Below are 24,186 nucleotides of genomic sequence, written 5' to 3'. Positions count from 1 at the left end.
TTTTGTTGACCATTGACCGAAGAAAAATAATAAACTAATGATGATGAAGATGTATCTGTGCAAGTGAACAATTGGATCCACAAGGGACAACAACCCTTTCCACAGACTACACACACATCAGAAACATAAATGTTATAAGCCTACAACAATATATTTGAAGAAGACTTTAGGATTAAAAGTGAAGATGTGAGGTGAAATAAGTAGAAATGCAGCAATAAAAACAAGCAACTCCACTCGCGATGGCTCTAAAGTTCAGCATTTTTCTTCTTTGTTGATGTTTTGCAGTAGTTAACATCCATGATGTAACAATGCTGCTAATCTACCAGAGTCCACATTTTGTAAACCATTTTATTCATTCATACTTTTAATTGGACAATAACATCAATAAAATGCAATGGAAAAATGTGTGAAAAAAAAATGAAAATAATAAGATGTCCTTTCTTTAACAATGAGAAAATAGAATAATATAGTAGCTACATATATAATATTCAATACATGCACACAACTTAAAAAGTAAGTACAGGACAACATATAAGACTAGAAGATGAGAAGCACTACATACAACATCAAATATTAAAATAAAATAAAAAATAAAATAAATACAAATAAAATAAAATAAAATAAAAAAATAAGTGTTTTTAAATCCCTGCAGCTTCCATGACTGTTACACACTTGCGTTTACTGACCTGTTACTTAAACATGAACATCTTATCACACACAGTGTAAATAAACGGTTTCTCTCCAGTGTGTGTTCTCATGTGTGTGGTCATGACTTGCTTTGTGGAGAAACTCCTCTTACAAACAGAGCAAGTAAAGGTTTCTCTCCAGTGTGTGTTCTCATGTGTCTGGTCATGTGTTCCTTTGTGGAGAAACTCTTCTTACAAACAGAGCAAGTAAAAGGTTTCTCACCTGTGTGTGTTCTCATGTGTCTGGTCATGTCTTTCTTAGTGTTGAATCTTTTAGCACAACCTGAGCAACTAAAAGGTTTCTCTCCAGTGTGTGTTCTCATGTGTGTGGTCTTGTCAAACTTTCTGGAGAAACTCTTCTTACAAACAGAGCAACTAAAAGGTTTCTCTCCAGTATGTTTTCTCATGTGTTCTGTAAAATTACTCTTCTTTTTAAAATATTTCCCACATTCAGAGCAGTCAAAGTGTTTGTTGTTAGTGTGATGTCTCGTATCACCTTTCGAGTCATTTTTACTCTCCAAAGGTTTTTGGATGTGGTCACTGTGATCAGAAGAGTGTGACATCATGTGGTCCATGTCTGACAGTGGAGCAAAGATGCTGTCTGGTTCTGACTTTATATCTTCACAATGCTCTCCATCAGCTTCTGTGATGTGTTGACTTACAAGCTCCGCCCCTCTGTTCTCCTCACTTTGACTGTGATGAAGCTGTAAGGACTGAGCTTCATCTTCATCATGAAGCTGCTCCTCTTTAATGTGGGAGGGGGCCTGTAGCTCCTTCTGTCCCACACTGGTGTGCCACTCCTCTTCATGACTCCCCGCTGACACCCGCTGGACGTCTGCAGAACAAATGAGGTGTTACTGTATTGAAGTTTGCAGTATTCAAACTATTGACATGTGAGCTAGGCCAAATAGACAGTGATGGGCAAGCTACCTGGACAATGTAGTAAGCTAAGCTACAAGTTACTCTCAATTAAATGTAGCTAAGCTATCCTCAGAGAATTGTAGCACGCTACACTACAAGCTACACTGCAAAAGTAGCTTGACACATCAAAGCTACATTTAACAGCATTTATATATATACTGTATATATATATATATATATATATATATATATATATATATATACATATATATACTGTATATATATATATATATATATATATATATATATATATATATATATATATATATATATATATATATATATATATATATATATATATATATATATATTGGCCCACATGTATAATATCAATGTTTATGTTGTGCATGGAAAGAAGTTAGTAAGAAGCAAAAGAAAAACAACCAACCATGGATGACAAAAGGACTGAAAAATGCTTGTCACAAAAAAAAGACATTATATGGAATATTAATAACACAGACATCTATAGAGGCAGAAAATAAGTATAATAAATATAAAAACAAGCTAATTGGTATACTAGGAACATGTAAGAAGGAATACTACAGACAATTATGAAAAAAGAACAGAAACAACATGAGAGCAACATCCTAAATAGCATCATTAAAAATGCTGCTAAGAAAGATTACCCCCAGTACTTTCTACATGGAAATACAAAAATGACAATATGAACCAAATAGTTGAACATTTTAATGATGACTTTGTTAATATGGGAAAAAATGTGGAAGAAAGATTTCCAAATGCAGATGATGGATCAGTTGAGGACTTGAATGAGCTCATAGAAAGAAATCCCAATTCCATGTTTCTTAAGAACGTGACAAAAGAATAAATAATCAAAATTGTAAAACATTGTAAATCCAAGACCTCAAGCGACTGTCATGGAATAGATATGGTAACCATAAAAAAGGTTATAGAAGACATTTCAGAACCTCTGACATATATCAGCAACGTATCATTTCTAACCGGCAAATTCCCTGACAAAATGAAAATTGCAAAAGTCGTACCAATTTATAAGAATGGAGACATACACCAGTTTACTAACTACGCACCAGAATTCACAGCAAATATCTCAACATGGATAGCATTAAAGGCCTACTGAAATGATTTTTTCTTATTTAAACGGGGATAGCAGGTCCATTCTATGTGTCATACTTGATCATTTCGCGATATTGCCATATTTTTGCTGAAAGGATTTAGTAGAGAACATCGACGATAAAGTTCGCAACTTTTGGTCGCTGATAAAAAAAAGCCTTGCCTGTACCGGAAGTAGCGTGACGTCACAGGTTGAAGGACTCCTCACAATTCCCCATTGTTTACACAAGCAGCGAGAGAGATTCGGACAGAGAAAGCGACGATTACCCCATTAATTTGAGCGAGGATGAAAGATTCGTGAATGAGGAACATGAGAGTGAAGGACTTGAGTGCAGTACAGGACGTATCTTTTTTCGCTCTGACCGTAACTTAGGTACAAGCTGGCTCATTGGATTCCACACTCTCTCCTTTTTCTATTGTGGATCACGGATTTGTATTTTAAACCACCTCGGATACTATATCCTCTTGAAAATGAGAGTCGAGAACGCAAAATGGACATTCACAGTGACTTTTATCTCCACGACAATACATCGGTGAACCACTTTAGCTACGGAGCTAACGTGATAGCATCGTGCTTAAATGCAGATAGAAACAAAATAAATAAGCCCCTGACTGGAAGGATAGACAGAAGATCAACAATACTACTATCAGGAGACACTGAACCAAACACTGGACATGTAACTACACGGTTAATGCTGTGCCGCCTGTCGAAGCCTAGCAATGCTGTTGCTAACGACGCCATTGAAGCTAACTTAGCTACGGGACCTCGTCAGAGCTATGATAAAAACATTAGCTCTCCACCTACGCCAGCCAGCCTTCATCTGCTCATCAACACCCGTGCTCACCTGCGTTCCAGCGATCGACGGCGCGACGAAGGACTTCACCCGATCATCGATGCGGTTGGCGGCTAGCGTCGGATAGCGCGTCTGCTATCCAACTCAAAGTCCTCCTGGTTGTGTTGCTGCAGCCGGCCGCTAATACACCGATCCCACCTACAGCTTTCTTCTTTGCAGTCTTCATTGTTCATTAAACAAATTGCAAAAGATTCACCAACACAGATGTCCAGAATACTGTGGAATTTTGCGATGAAAACAGAGCTGTTTGTATTGGATACAATGGTGTACCAATACTTCCGCTTCAACCATTGACGTCACGCGCATACGTCATCATACATAGACGTTTTCAAGCGGAAGTTTCGCGGGAAATTTAAAATTGCACTTTATAAGTTAACCCGGCCGTATTGGCATGTGTTGCAATGTTAAGATTTCATCATTGATATATAAACTATCAGACTGCGTGGTCGCTAGCAGTGGCTTTCAGTAGGCCTTTAACTAAAGCATTTGACACAATTAATCATGATATTTTAATAACAAAACTAGAAGGATATGGCATCAGAGGTTTGGTCTTAAACTGGATAAGAAGCTATTTAACCAACAGGAAGCAATATGTGAAGATGGGTGAAAATATGTCAACACGGCTAGATATATCTTGTGGTGTACCCCAGGGATCAATACTGGGACCAAGATTGTTTAATCTTTATATAAACCACATTTGTAAAGTTACAAAGGACTTAAAGTTAGTTTTATTTGCAGACGACACAACTGCTTTCTGTTCAGGAGAGAACACACAGAAGATAATACAAATAATAACAGAAGAAATGAACAAATTAAAAAGATGCTTTGACAAAAACAGACTATCTTTGAGTCTCAGTAAAAGTAAAATAATGCTATTTGGTAACAGTAGAAAAGAGCATCATACACAAATACAAATAAACGGAGTAGACATTGAAAGGGTAAGAGAAACCAGATTTTTGGGAGTATTAATAGATGATAAAATGAACTGGAAATCTCATATACAAAACATACAACATAAGGTGAATTTGCAAACAGCTAGAATGATACACAAAGCAAACTATAACCTGCTAGCCAAGAATGTACAACAATTCTCCTCAACTAAAGAGGAGAAATATAATCTTAGAGGAAAATGTAATTTAAAACATTTGTATGCACGTACAACACTTAAGACCTTCAGTATATCAGTATGTGGAATTAAATGATGGAATGGATGAAGCAAAGCAATCAAACAATGTACTAATATGATCCACTTCAAGAAACTCTTCACACTTAAAGTGTTTACAAAGTACAAAGAAGAAGAACCATGATAAACATTCTCAATTTATTTCATCCATCATTCATTTTCTACATCATCTTACTAATCTCACCATATGAAATATAACTTACTTCACTCATTATTATTGATTTATTTTTATTGTGATTACTTATGGAGTATATTGTGAATACATTGAGAACAGGAAGTCAACTAAAGTGTTAACAACTGTTATGTAAAAGAAAAGGGGTAGGATTAAATAAGCTCTGCTTCTTCCTACTCCTTTTCTAACATGTTGAATAGACAAACTGGAAATTGTGATGTATCATGTTGTATACATGCATGTGTGATGTATCATGTTGTACGCATGCATGTGTGATGTATCATGTTGTATGCATGCATGTGTGATGTATCATGTTGTATGCATGCATGTGTGATGTATCATGTTGTATGCATGCATGTGTGATGTATCATGTTGTATGCATGCTTGTGTGATGCATCATGTTGTATGCATGCATGTGTGATGCATCATGTTGTATGCATGCATGTGTGATGCATCATGTTGTATGCATGCATGTGTGATGTATCATGTTGTATGCATGCATGTGTGATGTATCATGTTGTATGCATGCATGTGTGATGTATCATGTTGTATGCATGCATGTGTGATGTATCATGTTGTATGCATGCATGTGTGATGTATCATGTTGTATGCATGCATGTGTGATGTATCATGTTGTATGCATGCATGTGTGATGTATCATGTTGTATGCATGCATGTGTGATGTATCATGTTGTATGCATGCATGTGTGATGTATCATGTTGTATGCATGCATGTGTGATGTATCATGTTGTATGCATGCATGTGTGATGTATCATGTTGTATGCATGCTTGTGTGATGCATCATGTTGTATGCATGCATGTGTGATGCATCATGTTGTATGCATGCATGTGTGATGCATCATGTTGTATGCATGCATGTGTGATGTATCATGTTGTATGCATGCATGTGTGATGTATCATGTTGTATGCATGCATGTGTGATGTATCATGTTGTATGCATGCATGTGTGATGTATCATGTTGTATGCATGCATGTGTGATGTATCATGTTGTATGCATGCATGTGTGATGTATCATGTTGTATGCATGCATGTGTGATGTATCATGTTGTATGCATGCATGTGTGATGTATCATGTTGTATGCATGCATGTGTGATGCATCATGTTGTATGCATGCATGTGTGATGCATCATGTTGTATGCATGCATGTGTGATGCATCATGTTGTATGCATGCATGTGTGATGTATCATGTTGTATGCATGCATGTGTGATGTATCATGTTGTATGCATGCATGTGTGATGTATCATGTTGTATGCATGCATGTGTGATGTATCATGCTGTATGCTTGCATGTGTGATGTATCATGTTGTATGCATGCATGTGTGATGTATCATGTTGTATGCATGCATGTGTGATGTATCATGTTGTATGCATGCATGTGTGATGTATCATGTTGTATGCATGCATGTGTGATGTATCATGTTGTATGCATGCATGTGTGATGTATCATGTTGTATGCATGCATGTGTGATGTATCATGTTGTATGCATGCATGTGTGATGTATCATGTTGTATGCATGCATGTGTGATGTATCATGTTGTATGCATGCATGTGTGATGTATCATGTTGTATGCATGCATGTGTGATGTATCATGTTGTATGCATGCTTGTGTGATGCATCATGTTGTATGCATGCATGTGTGATGCATCATGTTGTATGCATGCATGTGTGATGCATCATGTTGTATGCATGCATGTGTGATGTATCATGTTGTATGCATGCATGTGTGATGTATCATGTTGTATGCATGCATGTGTGATGTATCATGTTGTATGCATGCATGTGTGATGTATCATGTTGTATGCATGCATGTGTGATGTATCATGTTGTATGCATGCATGTGTGATGTATCATGTTGTATGCATGCATGTGTGATGTATCATGTTGTATGCATGCATGTGTGATGTATCATGTTGTATGCATGCATGTGTGATGCATCATGTTGTATGCATGCATGTGTGATGCATCATGTTGTATGCATGCATGTGTGATGCATCATGTTGTATGCATGCATGTGTGATGTATCATGTTGTATGCATGCATGTGTGATGTATCATGTTGTATGCATGCATGTGTGATGTATCATGTTGTATGCATGCATGTGTGATGTATCATGCTGTATGCTTGCATGTGTGATGTATCATGTTGTATGCATGCATGTGTGATGTATCATGTTGTATGCATGCATGTGTGATGTATCATGTTGTATGCATGCATGTGTGATGTATCATGCTGTATGCTTGCATGTGTGATGTATCATGTTGTATGCATGCATGTGTGATGTATCATGTTGTATGAATGCATGTGTGATGTATCATGCTGTATGCTTGCATGTGTGATGTATCATGTTGTATGCATGCATGTGTGATGTATCATGTTGTATGCATGCATGTGTGATGTATCATGTTGTATGCATGCATGTGTGATGTATCATGTTGTATGCATGCATGTGTGATGTATCATGCTGTATGCTTGCATGTGTGATGTATCATGTTGTATGCATGCATGTGTGATGTATCATGTTGTATGCATGCATGTGTGATGTATCATGTTGTATGCATGCATGTGTGATGTATCATGCTGTATGCTTGCATGTGTGATGTATCATGTTGTATGCATGCATGTGTGATGTATCATGTTGTATGAATGCATGTGTGATGTATCATGCTGTATGCATGCATGTGTGATGTATCATGTTGTATGCATGCATGTGTGATGTATCATGTTGTATGCATGCATGTGTGATGTATCATGTTGTATGCATGCATGTGTGATGTATCATGTTGTATGCATGCATGTGTGATGTATCATGTTGTATGCATGCATGTGTGATGTATCATGTTGTATGCATGCATGTGTGATGCATCATGTTGTATGCATGCATGTGTGATGCATCATGTTGTATGCATGCATGTGTGATGTATCATGTTGTATGCATGCATGTGTGATGTATCATGTTGTATGCATGCATGTGTGATGTATCATGTTGTATGCATGCATGTGTGATGTATCATGCTGTATGCTTGCATGTGTGATGTATCATGTTGTATGCATGCATGTGTGATGTATCATGTTGTATGCATGCATGTGTGATGTATCATGTTGTATGCATGCATGTGTGATGTATCATGCTGTATGCTTGCATGTGTGATGTATCATGTTGTATGCATGCATGTGTGATGTATCATGTTGTATGAATGCATGTGTGATGTATCATGCTGTATGCATGCATGTGTGATGTATCATGTTGTATGCATGCATGTGTGATGTATCATGTTGTATGCATGCATGTGTGATGTATCATGTTGTATGCATGCATGTGTGATGTATCATGTTGTATGCATGCATGTGTGATGTATCATGTTGTATGCATGCATGTGTGATGTATCATGTTGTATGCATGCATGTGTGATGTATCATGTTGTATGCATGCATGTGTGATGAATCATGTTGTATGCATGCATGTGTGATGTATCATGTTGTATGCATGCATGTGTGATGCATCATGTTGTATGCATGCATGTGTGATGCATCATGTTGTATGCATGCATGTGTGATGCATCATGTTGTATGCATGCATGTGTGATGTATCATGTTGTATGCATGCATGTGTGATGTATCATGTTGTATGCATGCATGTGTGATGTATCATGTTGTATGCATGCATGTGTGATGTATCATGTTGTATGCATGCATGTGTGATGTATCATGTTGTATGCATGCATGTGTGATGTATCATGCTGTATGCTTGCATGTGTGATGTATCATGCTGTATGCATGCATGTGTGATGTATCATGTTGTATGCATGCATGTGTGATGTATCATGTTGTATGCATGCATGTGTGATGTATCATGTTGTATGCTTGCATGTGTGATGTATCATGTTGTATAAATGCATGTATGATGTATCATGTTGTATGCATGCATGTGTGATGTATCATGTTGTATGCATGCATGTGTGATGTATCATGTTGTATGCATGCATGTGTGATGTATCATGTTGTATGCATGCATGTGTGATGTATCATGTTCAGTGTTGGGTTAGTTACTGAAAACCAGTAACTAGTTACAGTAACTAGGTACTCCATTTCAAAAGTAACTCAGTTACTAACTCAGTTACTTACACCAAAAAGTAATGTGTTACTGTGAAAAGTAACTATTTAGTTACTTCTTTTTTTAAAGCTCCCATTAATGCCCTTTTAGCCTTCATTTCAGTACTGTTATTGCACGGGAGAATAATACAATGTGTTGATCAACTTGACATGCATTTGCATCACTGAACTCTGCTAAGCAATGTGCTCTACATACAACACACAAATAATGTGGTCTACATACAACACACAAACAATGTGCTCTACATACAACACACAAACAATGTGATCTACATACAACACACAAGCAATGTGCTCTACATACAACACACAAACAATGTGGTCTACATACAACACACAAACAATGTGGTCTACATACAACACACAAACAATGTGGTCTACATACAACACACAAACAATTTGGTCTACATACAACACACAAACAATGTGGTCTACATACAACACACAAACAACGTGGTCTACATACAACACACAAACAATGTGGTCTACATACAACACACAAACAATGTGGTCTACATACAACACACAAACAATGTGGTCTACATACAACACACAAACAATGTGGTCTACATACAACACACAAACAATGTGGTCTACATACAACACACAAACAATGTGGTCTACATACAACACACAAAGACAAAGATATGTTTCAAAGGGCCAACTTATTTCAGGCCAGAACAAATTGACTTGACTATTTTAAATAGCTGCAACATAATATACATAAGTAACAAACAGCATGATAACAACATAGCTGTAAACGAAATACGTACTTTAACTTTATTTTTACATACCAAAGCCTAACCAGGTGTTTTTTCTCTCAAGGAATTCTGAAATAAAATCATGTGTGAAGCTCAGAACACTCTACACATTTCCCCAGTTTTAGTTTAGAGATAAGGAAATATTGGCCTGGCCCACTAGGATCCCTCTTTATGTTTGTGAATTGTATTTTTTATACATTTAGAGCGATGTGATAATCAAACACTCTAGAAGTCTAGAAATAAAGAGTATATAAGAGAATTGACAGAGTGTGTGTACTATAATTCATAATAACATTGATTTTGATTCAATATTATGTTTTGAGCGATGAGTTTGAAAAAAAAAAAAAACAGCTTTGTTTTATTAGTCAACATTGCAACGTTTTCTAAATTACATTTCACCCTTAAGCTTTTTTATTTCACTTTTGTTATGTTTTTGTTTATTTTAATAGTATTTTTAGAAAGTGCTGTGGGCCTTTAAAACATTAGCTGTGGGCCGCAAATGGCCTCCGGGGCACACTTTTGACACCCCTGCTATAGATAATAAAAAATGTAATCTGATAAATCTATCGGTAAAAAGCTGAGCCTGGCGACGCATGTGTGTTAACAACTCTCTCGCTCTCTCTGTCTCCGCCCCTCCCTCACCAATGCTGCTGCGCGCACCCCTCCCCTCCCTCTTCTTCCCACACTCAGACACACACACAGCGCGGCGGCTCCTCCGTGTGACACAAGAGATTCAGAAAAACGACACCATAGTGCTGCCACAAAACACACTCAGATCTTCTGTTTCAAGCCAATACTACATAAAAAGTAACGTAAAATAACGCAGTAACGCATCATGTAGTAACGGTAACTGAGTTACTGAATATAAAAAATAACGCGTTAGATTACTAGTTACCGCCGAAACTAACGGTGTTACAGTAACGCGTTAGTCCCAACACTGATCATGTTGTATGCATGCATGTGTGATGTATCATGTTGTATGCATGCATGTGTGATGTATCGTGTTGTATGCATACATGTGTGATGTATCATGTTGTATGCTTGCATGTTCCAAATAAAGTCAAGTCAAGTCAACTAACACTTGGTGGACATTCAAGCCACAAAATGCAAATGGAGTATTGTTGGTGTATTTTGGATGGTTATAGAGGACCTCCCATTGGCTCCATTGCAAGTGGACTTTTATTTACATTTACGAGTTAGAATTAGGGCTGGGTGATATATGGAATATACTGGATATATCGTGGGTTTGTCTCTGTGCGATATAGAAAATGACTATATGGTGATATTGGAGTATATGTTCTCACACAGTTGCTTTTAGCTGCAGGCATTACACTACAGGCTCTTCTCACTCTTTCTTGTCTCTCCTTCTCACAGAGACATAAAACAAGCGCACCTTCTTACATACGTCACATACTGTCACGTGTGCAACGTCATACGCTCTCACGGAGCAGACAGGTAGCGACATGGTAACGTTAGCTGTGGTGCTAGTGGTAATACGAGAGAAAGAAGGTGCCAATCTGGTAACAAATGAAGGAATAATTAATTCCCAAGACAAACAGCAGGGGGTCCATCGTCTGGTGGTGGTTTGGCTTCAAGCAGGTAGATGGTGAACAAGTATGCGGCAAAAGCGTTGCTACAAAAAGTAGCAGCACTGCTAATGTAGCATCATTTGAAAAGTCACCCCCTAGAGAATGAAGAGTGCTTGAAACTCCGCATGTCAACATTCTCCGTTCAGTGCCACACCCACAAAATGCCCAAGCAACCATTTCCACATCAACACCGTATGAAACAAATAGTCAACAACAGAAGGAGATAACATCCGCAGGAACCTACCACATAGCGAAGGACATACACTATTGATTTTGATTGATTGAAACTTTTATTAGTAGATTGCACAGTGAAGTACATATTCCGTACAATTGACCACTAAATGGTAACACCCGAATAAGTTTTTCAACTTGTTTAAGTCGGGGTCCACTTAAATTGATTCATGATACAGATATACCTGTATACTATTTTCATAATACAGTCATCACACAAGATAATCATCAGAGTATATACAATGAATTGTTTACATTATTTATAATCCGGGGTGTGGGATGTGAAAGGGGGAGGGGGGGTTAGGATTAGTTGGTATCAACACTTCAGTCATCAACAATTGCATCATCAGAAAAAGTTAGTTTAGGGTTGAAGTTGCCTGGAGGTGTTTTAGTGCAGTTTTGAAGGAGGATAGAGATGCCCTTTCTTACTATTTGATTTCCTATTATGCAGCTCATTTTTATTTGACACTTATTGAAATATCTTGTGTGACATCATGCACAAAAGTGCACTTTATTTGTTTTTAATTATTGTAGTGGCGTTCTGTACAAAAAGTGCACTTTAATTTAGTGTTGTTTTGATATGTCATCTTAGTGACATCATGCACAAAAGTGCACTAATAGCTTGTTTTAAAATGTCTGACAATCTTGCACTTTCTGTTTTGAAATGACATGAATGTTTGTGCCACTGCTTAATAACTGTTTAATAAATACACTTTTGCTAAATTTACTTAGTTGTGGTTTCCCTCTCTGCATGAAAGTTTAAAAGTAGCATATATTAAAGGCCTACTGAAAGCCCCTACTACCGACCACGCAGTCTGGTAGTTTATATATCAATGATGAAATCTTAACATTGCAACACATGCCAATACGGCCGGGTTAACTTATAAAGTGCAATTTTAAATTTGCCGCTAAACTTCCGGTTCGAAACGCCTCTGAGGATGACGTATGCGCGTGACGTAGCCCGGGGAACACGGGTATGGCTTCCACATTGAAGCCAATACGAAATAGCTGTTTTCATCTCATTCTGGGTGTATTCTGGACATCTGTGTTGGTGAATCTGTTGCAATTATGTCCATTGCATTATGGAGAAAGAAGCTGAGCAAGCAAAGAAGAAAGTTCTCGGTGCAAAGCGGACGTATTTTGCGAGGGAAGTCAGCAGCAACACAACACCGGCGGTGTTTTATTGTTTACATTCCCGAAAGATGCAGTCAAGATGGAAGAACTCGGATAACAGAGACTCAAACCAAGAGGACTTTTGACTTCGATACACAGACGCCTGTAGAGAACTGGGACAACACAGACTCTTACCAGGATTACTTTGATTTGGATGACAAAGACGCAGACGTGCTACCGTGAGTATGCAGCTTTGGCTTCCAAACATTTGATCGCTTGACCGTACGTGCGCGTCACGTACGTAACTTTGTTTAAATATATAAGCTTTATGAACCTTGGGTTAGGTGAACGGTCTTTTGGGCTGAGTGATTGTGTGTGTTGATCAGGTGTTTGAATTGTATTGGCATGTTCTATGGAGCTAGGACAGGGGTCGGCAACCCGCGGCTCCGGAGCCGCATGCGGCTCCTTGACCACTCTGATGCGGCTCAGCTACATGCATGCCGACCCCCTCGATTTTCCCAGGAGACTTATGGATGTCAGTGCCTCTCATAGACTACTCCCAGGAAAAAATATTCCTATTAACACTCTAATTACTATATAAAGGGCGTGCCCTAATTGCACTGCAGTAATTGTCCTCTTTAGCATTTACTTACAGCGTGCCAGGCCAGCCACATGTTGCATGTCGTTATTACTTGCTCACACAGTAGACAGCAAAGCATACTTACTCATCAGCCACACAGCTTACACTGACGGTAGCCGTATCAAACAACTTCAACATTGTTACGTTACAAATATGCGCCACACTGTGAACCCACACCAAAAAAGAATGAAAAACACATTTCTGGAGAACATCCCACTGTAACACAACATAAACACAACACAACCATTACCCAGAATCCCATGCAGTCCTAACTCTTCCGGTCTACATTATACACCCCGCTACCACCAAATCCCCCCACACATCAACCCCCCCCCCCCCTCTTCGTGGTTGGTTGAGCGGAAGAGTTAGGGCTGCATGGGATTCTGGGTATTGGTACCGTCAGTGTAAGATGTGTGGCTGCTGAGTTAGTAGCCTTGCTGTCTCTCACGTGAGCAAGCTAAAGCTGCATTCCACTTGTGGCCGAGCAGGTTCACTGATTGGGCAGACTGTAGAGGGCGCCAAATGCAGTGTCATCACACTCTGATATTCGGGAGCCTCCCGGGAAAAATGAGAGGATTGGCAAGTGTGACGCAAGCGACATTCATCCAAAACTCGCGGGCTGCACTAACATCAAATTCCCACATTAAAGTGCGTGCCGGTGCGTGTGTCTGAGACCCCTGGTTAACATAGCACAAAGCATGTAAGCTTTGTATGCGGTGTTTTTCATTTTAAATATTAAAAACATTTTTGTGGCTCCCATTACTTTCTTTAATGTGTGAAACTTGCCAAAATGGCTCTTTGAGTGGTAAAGGTTGCCGACCCCTGAGCTAGGAGCTAGCAGAAGAGCTAGGAGCTAGCATAACAAACACGTAGGTGTTTTTATGCAGGATTAATTTGTGGCATATTAAATATAAGCCTGGTTGTGTTGTGGCTAATAGAGTATATATATGTCTTGTGTTTATTTACTGTGTTAGTCATTCCCAGCTGAATATCAGGTACCGTGAGTAGCAGCTGCGCTTCCAAACATTTGATCGCTTGCCAGTACGTGCGCGTTACGTACGTTACTTTGTTTAAATATATAAGCTTTATGAACCTTGGGTTAGGTGAACGGTCTTTTGGGCTGAGTGATTGTGTGTGTTGATCAGGTGTTTGAATTGGATTGGCGGCTTATATGGAGCTAGGAGCTAGGAGCTAGCATAGGAGCTAGGAGCTAGCATAACAAACACTGAGGTGTTTTTATGCAGGATTAATTTGTGGCATATTAAATATAAGCCTGGTTGTGTTGTGGCTAATAGAGTATATATATGTCTTGTGTTTATTTACTGTTGTAGTCATTCGCAGCTGAATATCAGGTCACCCCCGGCTCTCACAGCATCTTCCCTATCTGAATAGCTTCAACTCCCCACTAGTCCTTCACTTGCACTTTACTCATCCACAAATCTTTCATCCTCGCTCAAATTAATGGGGAAATTGTCGCTTTCTCGGTCCGAATCTCTCTCACTTCATGCGGCCATTATTGTAAACAATAGGGAACTTTGCGTATATGTTCAATTGACTACGTCATGCTACTTCCGGTAGGGGCAAGCCTTTTTTTTATCAGATACCAAAAGTTGCGATCTTTATCGTCGTTGTTCTATACTAAATCCTTTCAGCAAAAATATGGCAGTATCGCGAAATGATCAAGTATGACACATAGAATAGATCTGCTATCCCCGTTTAAATTAAAAAAAATCATTTCAGTAGGCCTTTAATGCAGTATAAAGAAGAATGTTTTAATATAAACACATAGAATCATCATACTGCTGTGATTATATGCATCAAGTGTTCATTCAAGGCTAAGGCAAAATATCCACATATATATGGTGTATCGTGACATGGCCTAAACATATCCACATATATATGGTGTATCGTGACATGGCCTAAACATATCCACATATATATGGTGTATCGTGACATGGACTAAACATATCCACATATATATGGTGTATCGTGACATGGCCTAAACATATCCACATATATATGGTGTATCGTGACATGGACTAAACATATCCACATATATATGGTGTATCGTGACATGGACAAAACATATCCACATATATATGGTGTATCGTGACATGGCCTAAACATATCCACAAATATATGGTGTATCGTGACATGGACTAAACATATCCACATATATATGGTGTATCGTGACATGGCCTAAAATATCCACAAATATATGGTGTATCGTGACATTGCCTAAACATATCCACATATTAATAAAAGGTCATATCGCCATATTTTTTTTTAATATATCCACAATTATGTCTTTTATAATGATTGTGAGCGATAGAAAAATTCCCCCCCCAAAAAGTGCAGTTCCCCTCTAAATTCCAATGATTAGATTTAAGACTGGAAGTGTATGAGCATGAAGTGATGAAGCCTACTTGGATGAGTCTTCTAAGACAAAGTGAACAGTCCAGTTGTGATGGATTGAATGCCCTGAGAATAAAATGATATGTGCTTACTTGGACTGTGATGAAGCTGTGAGGACTCAGGTGCTTTGTCTTCATGCTCTTCAGTCTTCACAGAGACAACAGTCAGTGGAAACTTGCTGACATCATCCTCCTCCTGCCCTACAACACACTTTCCCTCCTGACTGATCCACACTTCCTTCTCTTCCTCTTTCATGTGGGGGGGCTGTGGATCCTCCTCATCATATTTAATGTGAGGGGGCTGCTGGACGTCTGTTGGGTAAATAAGTAAATAAGATAAAAAAGAGAATATACATAGTTTTGGACTGACACTGTTAACACAATGACATTATTTGCGTTCTTCTGTGTGTTGTGTTAAAAGTGTGTAGCAAAACAACCAATAAAAATGCAGGAAATACCACCTTTTGTCCCAGCCACTAAAATTAATTCAAAAGTGAGTACAAAAACAGACTTGGAAATTTGATGGGGGCAATTAGAAAAGTTTTTATAAGTACGAGGCAGCATTGATTGAGGCATTCTTAACTTTACACTCACTGATGTAAAGTGTGTAAATATTTTATTCTGTATACGGTCTATGACACCTAAACTTTATCTCTAAACTCAACCACAATCTTGTAATGACATAGTCATCACCATAACTTCAATATCATGGAAATAAAAAATCTAATTCCAAAATCACTTAAAAAAACATTCATGGTAAGTTTTTGTCATGATGCAAAATACTTTTTTGTGGTCATTTTGTTGGCTGGGCCAAAAGGAACTTTTACCAAAACATGTTTTACTATGTGGTGTTTTATGGAGTATCTCCATCAACAATTCCTCTTTAGGAATTGGAGACCATCTACGACACGCTGAAGGAAAGTCAGTCACCTTTATGTTCTTTTAATAATTCAAGTGTTGACTACTTTGGTTATTGAAAATAAATGTTTACTTTTCTTATTGTTGCATGTAAGTCAGAATCAGGAAGTGAAATTATAACTTTAATCAGATGTGATTACAGTATAACATATATTTGGTGAGTGTGTGAGTTTTGTGTAAACATGTTGATACAGGTTTACATCTTCTTGGGGACTGGAACACAGATATGTCCTGAAAGGATGCACCCATTTTTAAAACCTTCACTAAGCTGTGCCACCAACATTGTCTCACTTAGCTCATTAAGCAAACTACCAGGGTGAGTGAGTCCTTTTAAACCTTCATAGACCTCGTTGTTACTTCTGACCAGTCTAAGATCACCACAAGTGGAACTACCTTATGCGGCTTAAGTGATCATTACATCATTTTCTGTACCCATAAAAAACATAGAACCGAGGCTGACGGCCACAAAACAAGCAAAGCTACAATCCTTAAGACCTAGACTCTCAATCAAAACTAGCAAGGCTTTCAATGACAAACTGGCCAATTAAGACTCGCCTGGTACTTGCAAGTACACAGGTTTTTGGGTCAATTCCTAACCTCAGAAAAGTAGATAACTTCAAAGTCAAAGTGGGTGACAATATTATAACAAACAAAAATGAGATGACCTATCTTGGCTGCATCGTACAGACTAATCTCTCCAGTGAAAAAATGACTACTAAGGTAGTCAAAGAATCAACCAACAAATTCTGTTCTTACTAGTGTTGTCCCAATACCAATATTTTGGTACCGGGACCTGTACCAAAATGTATTTTGATACTTTTCGATACTTTTCTAAATAGAAAGGACCACAAAAAAGTGCATTATTGGCTTTATTATAACAAAAAGTCTTCGGGTACATTAAACATATGTTTCTTATTGCAAGTTTGTCCTTAAATAAAATAGTGAACATACTAGACAACTTGTATTTTAGTAGTAAGTAAACAAACAAAGACTCCTAATTTAGTCTGCTGACATATGCAGTAACATATTGTGTCAATTATACACGTATTATTTTGTCAAAAATATTAAGGACAAGTGGTAGAAAATTTATTATTAATCTACTTCTTCATTTCTGGGGGTAAAGTTTGACTCAGATTTTAAATTCGAAAAACATCAGCAGCGTCGTACAAAAAAGCTTTTATCAATTACGCCAAATAGCGAAAGTGAAACCGCTTCTATCAGGACATGATCTTGAGAAATTAATCCACGCCTTTATCTCGACTCGTTTAGACTACTGCAATGCCCTGTATGTAGGCATTAGCCAGGCCTCCCTCGCCCGCCTGCAGCTCGTGCAGAACTCTGCTGCTCGTCTGCTAACACAGACCCGCAGACGTGAGCACATCACCCCTATATTAGCGTTCCTTCACTGGCTCCCTTTGCGTTACAGAATCAATTTTAAACTCCTTTTATTTGTTTTTAAATGTCTAAACAACCTCGCGCCAACATATCTCTCCGACCTCCTTCAGCCTTACTGCCCCACCCGATCCCTAAGATCAGCCGATCAGCTGCTACTGACGGTCCCGGAGACAAGGCTGAAGCTTAGAGGTGACAGAGCTTTCGCCGCTGCTCCTCCCAAGCTCTGGAACGACCTACCTCTTAGTGTTAGACAAGCCTCCTCTCTTCCTGTTTTTAAATCTCTCTTAAAAACATACTTTTATTCCATGGCTTTTAACACTGAGTGATACCCACCCTGCAATGGCGCCCCATAATACACCTGCTGTGAACCTGTTTTTATGTTTTTATATATATATATATATTTTTTTTTTTATTGTGTTCTGTTTGTGTTGTGTTGTGTTTGCTCGGTTCTCGTATTATTTTTAACCTGCCCATTGTACAGCACTTTGGCTACCCCTGTGGTAAATTTTAAATGTGCTTTATAAATAAAGTTGATTTGATTTGATTTGATTTACTGTTAATATCTGCTTATTTTCTGTTTTAATATGTTCTATCTACACTTCTGTTAAAATGTAACAATCACTTATTCTTCTGTTGTTTGGATACTTGACATTAGTTTTGGATGATACCACAAATTTGGGTATCAGTCTGATACCAAGTAGTTACAGGATCATACATTGGTCATATTTAAAGTCCTCATGTGTCCAGGGACATATTTACTGACTTTATAAACATTATATAATTTTTTTTAAACAAAAGAAGATGTTGTGATGCCAAAATATAATGATATAATCATAGAAGTAGTACTTTTTACAGGCGGTATAGTACCAAATATGATTCATTAATATTGCGGTACTATACCAATACCGGTATACCATACAACACCTAGTTCTTACTTAGTAGGATCACCCCGCTGGTGGGTAGAAATACATTTAAGACTCTAACACAAGCACTCATTTAACCCCACTTTGACTACAGAGTTCATGTTTGGTACCGTGACGCCTTAAAAGCCCTGAAAAACAAACTCCAGACAGCCAAAACAAAATGATTGGGCTTCTACTCAACCGTCCTACTCGGGCTCACCTTTCTGCCAACCATTTCAGAGTACAGCTTCTTGCAGTTGGTCTGGTGTACAAGATACACCATAACACTAAAATACCCATGTATTGCAACTACCCAGAGGTAGTTGTACAAATGACATTCAACCCAGATTTCACTACGAAAAAGGTTCTAAATCGTTTTCTTGCTATCCCACCAAAATGTGGAACTCCCTATCAAAAAGAGAAGATATTACAAGTTGCGGCTACTCGTAACTGGGACTATACAAAGCCTTTTGCTTATTGTAAATTATATTTTCATTTATTTTCTTGCAGTATATTTGTATTGTAAATGCTAATTTATACTTAGTAATGTGAGTTAAAACATATTTCCACTGAAACCATCTCAGGCTTTCTTGTAGCAGCAGGGTTTCCCGCAGGGTTTTGTTGTTAAGGCGGTCACCTTAACAACAAAGAGCTACCGCCTAAACTAACGTCTTAACAGGATCTCCAGCCACACGTGTGCATTTAAAAAAACTATTACTGTCCCCAAGCAAAGGCATACACTGAGTGTCATACACAAGCCAAAATACTGGGGGCGCTGTAGCCTAGGACTTAAGACCATTTTAGCCAATCAGAAACATCCAAAACGTCATTTCCGGAGGCGGCATATAGCAAAAATGGCGGGTCACGGCAAGAAATAATTATCTATGTGGACTGACAGAGAAGTAGAGCTAATTTTAAGCATCATTTTGGAGCTTAAAGTTAACAAAACTCAACAAAGTGCTGACTGGGAAACTTGCCAGTCCAAGTCTAGTGACATTCTTACCCTATTTTTGAACGGTACGGACTTGGAGGGACATCTGAGGAATATCTTCATCGGAAAGAGGACATGACAAAAACAACTATCCACACTAAACTGAAAGTGATTGGTGGAAAGTACAGACAAGCAGTGGACGCTGGTGGAAGAAGTGGTTACGCTAGAGTTGTTTTGCTGTACTTCCAACTATGCCAGCAGACCTGGGGCGGTTCTCCATCAACTACATCCACTCCATTTGGAATAGAAACATCAGATATTGACACAAGCTCTCACAGGAGTTGGGATTCTCCATTCACCCTTGACAGCCTGGTCACAGACAAAGATATGCCCAATGATGTACAAGAGCAGCAAGATTCCAATAGGAGCAATCCACAATCTTCTGTGGTGAAAGAGAGAAGAGCTCTACTTCAGGTATGTGGGCGCTAACTTCATTGCTAGGAAGTAATATTGTTAAAAGGCAGATAGATGGGGCATCAAAACATTTTATATGAACTGCACTGCAATTCCAAATGCTCTCAGATGACCACTTTCAACAATGTGGAATCATATTTGTTTGAATATGATCATTGTTTGACAACAGTGTGACAAAAATACTTGCTTTGGAATCAGAAGTCAAGATGGCAAGCATATATTAAACTTCAGCTGTTTTACATGTATTTAAATAGGCTTGTATTAAAAATGCTTTGAATAGTTTCTTGTAATAAATAATATTGAGTTAAGTAAAACTGCAGTTGCATTAAATATTGTTTTTTTCTGTCAAAATTAAAATAGCTTGAAGTGTTTTATTGACACACATTGTTTCCTGACGATGTTGAGGACCATTTGACATGTTGTAAATAACATGTCACTATCTTACACCTGTGCTAAAGTGGCTTTATCCCAAATAATGTATTCATGATTGTTGAATGTCATTTTGTAAAAATCCTTATAATTTTTTATTTTTTTTTCACTCAACAGCCACAAGCAGGACAGACTAAAAGGAAAACTTCCAATGGAGACAAAGTTGCTGAATGCAGTAGAAGACGACGTCCAGATAAAGAAGAGACTTCTGGACATGATGGAGACCTCAGAGAAGCAATCGTCTGACAATTTAGACAAACTAACCTCAAATTACTAAGTCAAAATATTGACTTACTAAGTCATAATAATGACATACTTAGTATCTCAGGTAACTCAGACTGTTTTGTGTTTTGTTTGTACTTTACGGGAAAATATGGAGATATATATATCGTATATCGCCATTCTGCAAATGGAGCGGAAAACGTAACCAAAAATGGTAGGCTTCTTTATTTCTCTAATATTTTTATTTATTATAAGATATTGTTATTTGGTTATTTTTGAATAAACAATGTGTTCAATGTAATTAGAGTCTGTAGTCTATTGCCCCCCCAGGCTGTGGTGGCAGCAATGAGGTGGAGACGTGATGGCAACAGGCGGAGTTACACTGTTCCTTACACCCACCCACCCCCTTCCCCGTCCGGCAACGCCCCCTCCCACCACCTTAACTAACACATTTTCTGGGGGAAACACTGAGCAGTGAATGTGTACCGTGATGAAAGTGTAGCCTTTCCTATGCAATCTTCTCATAACTCCTTCAATCAATCAATCACACATTGTCTTAAAACCCACTTTTATTCTTTGGCTTTTAACACTACGTGAGTTGTGTGGTCCTCTGTCCTCTGTTGTCCTCTGTGTTTTTTTAAATAAATTTTGATGTCTATTTTACTGTTTTAATTGGTTTTACCCTTTAAAATAGTTTTTAATCATATTTATTTTTTATATTGTTTTTGTATTGGTTTTCTATTCATTTATTCTTTGTTTTTATTCAGTCATTAGTGTAGCATAATATCGTTTTTAATATTGCTTTTAACATGGCTGTGCAGCACTTTGGAAACATTCTTGTTGTGTAAATGTGCTATATAAATAAAGTGGATTGGATTGGATTGTTACAAACTGAGAGGAACATCAACCTCAAACTGTCTCGTTTTCATGAAGAATGTAAATGAAAGCATTGCATCATCCCCACAAGACAAACCATCTTCCTATTAAGTTCAAGTTAAAGTGCCAATGATAGTCACACACACACACGCACACACTAGGTGTGGCAAAATTATTCTCTGCATTTGACCCCTCACCCTTGATCACCCCCTGGGAGGTGAGGGGAGCAGTGAGCAGCAGCGGTGGCCGCGCCCGGGAATCATTTTTGGTGATTTAACCCCCAATTCCAACCCTTAATGCTGAGTGCCAAGCAGGGAGGTAATGGCTCCCATTTGTATAGTCTTTGGTATGAACTCACAACTTACCCATCTCAGGGCGGACACTCTAACCCAGGCCTGGGCAATTATTTTGACTCAGGGGCCACATTTAGAGAAAAAAATGTGTCTGGGGGCCGGTATTTCTATTTTTAGGACCACTAATACAAAACCTCACAATAATGTCTGATTGAATGCTAAAAACGCCTGAAAAAACATAATGGAATTTAAAAAAAAATTACTGAATGAGACACCCACAATGTACATGAAATTAAAGAATGTGGGATTTACAATATTAACTATGAAGAATAAAACACTGAATATTGACAACATATGAACGTCACACCCCCTCTCCATCCACATATTTTACAATCAAGAAAAATGCAACAAACACAGCGAAATATGAACGCGAAGGGTAAAAAAAACAAACACTTACAATCTGATATATCACTAAGCTTTAGAACTTTGTTGTGAAAATCTCCTTCCGCGTCTGTCCCTGACACCCACATTTCAGGAAACACTCCGTAGAAACGCTCCCCGCCCACACTGCTTGGTGCCTCGTCTGAGCTGCTGTGACTTGGATGACCATAGTAACTAATTAGATGACCATAGTAACTAATTAGATGACCATAGTAACTAATTAGAATACCGTAGTAACTAATTAGAATACCATAGTAACTAATTAGAACACCATAGTAACTAATTAGATTACCATAGTAACTAATTAAAATACCATAGTAACAAATTAGATGACCATAGTAACTAATTAGAATACCATAGCAACTAATTAGATTACCATAGTAACTAATTAGATTACCATAGTATCTAATTAGAATACCATAGTAACTGGTATATCATGCAAAAGCTCAGATTCCAACCATTGAAATACTTTGTATAGGGCTTTGGAAAACCAGGAATTATGAACTCAAACTTGAATTACCAGGAAAACCGTAATTATCATACATTTAAAAAACAAATGTATGAAATGTTTAAGTTTAATATCTAACTTAAACTTAGATATTTAAATTTCCATCTTAAATATCTAAACAATTATTTGGGAACGTCCGGTGGGTTGCATGTGGCCCCCGGGCCTTAATTTGCCCAGGTCTGCTCTAACCACTAGGCCACTGATTGACCATCTATTGAAGAAAGGTGTTAATAATCAGATACAAAGTTAGTAAACATCTGAGAGTAAGAAGTCAACAAACCTGTTCTGTGTAACACAACTTGATATTTCTTGAAAACAGCGTCCAGTAGTTGATAGTTCTCCTCTTTTGTTCTAGAAAGTTCCGCCTCGTATACTGCTATCGTTCTTTCTAAAACTACAAATATTTCTTCAACGGCAGCAGTTAGTCGCTGATCCACCAACGCTCTCAACATGTGTAATGTAGACATTTTCACACAATCACAACACTTTACTCTACTTAGCGATGTGTTGATAACTTCTGTTAGCAGCTAACAAGCTAAGCTAACTAGCGAGCTAAGCTAACGAACAATAAACGAGCACGAGATCCAGCAAAGTGCTTCTAGCACATCGAGACAATTTTACCCTGAATTAAAGAATCAAAGATGTATTTTATACGACGTAAATATTTCAAACTGGAGAACAAATAATAAGACTGACTTATTAGCGTTCTTCTGGCTTCTTTCTGCGTCAATGTGCTTTCACGACAGTTGGCACGCTTGACGTTACAAGACGGTTCTGCTCTCGTCTATGACGGCTCTGCTCTCGCGAGATGTGTCATGCGCAGAAGACTCAAAGCTTTGTAGTAAATCAGGAGCGTGATCACTTTTTGATTTTCTACATTTATTTTGCATTATTGACTTTGTTAAAACTGTTATTTGTAATAAAGTGATTCATTGTATTATTTTGTTGTAATTGTTACATGAACTAAAATGATGTACTGTTGTATTATTCACCAATAAAACGATAC

At 38.0% G+C, this 24,186-nt stretch overlaps 1 protein-coding gene across 2 annotated transcripts; it reads right to left on the bottom strand.

The window, feature by feature from the left end:
- Nucleotides 1-239: 239 nt before the first annotated feature.
- LOC133658701 (zinc finger protein 26-like) lies at nucleotides 240-23,966 on the bottom strand. Of its 2 annotated transcripts, XM_062061042.1 has the most exons (3): nucleotides 23,461-23,963; nucleotides 15,885-16,103; nucleotides 240-1,521 (listed from the first exon to the last, which is right to left on the bottom strand). In XM_062061042.1, the coding sequence occupies exons 1-3, from the start codon at nucleotides 23,645-23,647 to the stop codon at nucleotides 767-769; spliced, it is 1,161 nt and encodes a 386-aa protein (XP_061917026.1). In that variant the 5' UTR covers nucleotides 23,648-23,963; the 3' UTR covers nucleotides 240-766. The 2 variants fall into 2 exon arrangements, with proteins under 2 accessions (XP_061917026.1, XP_061917027.1); XM_062061043.1 differs by lacking the exon at nucleotides 15,885-16,103 and having other exon boundaries at nucleotides 23,461-23,966.
- Nucleotides 23,967-24,186: the final 220 nt, after the last annotated feature.

Source organism: Entelurus aequoreus, linkage group LG10 (genome assembly GCF_033978785.1).
Source record: "Entelurus aequoreus isolate RoL-2023_Sb linkage group LG10, RoL_Eaeq_v1.1, whole genome shotgun sequence".
Classification (NCBI taxonomy): Eukaryota; Metazoa; Chordata; class Actinopteri; order Syngnathiformes; family Syngnathidae; genus Entelurus; species Entelurus aequoreus.
This window is presented reverse-complemented; position numbering and strand designations above follow the sequence as displayed.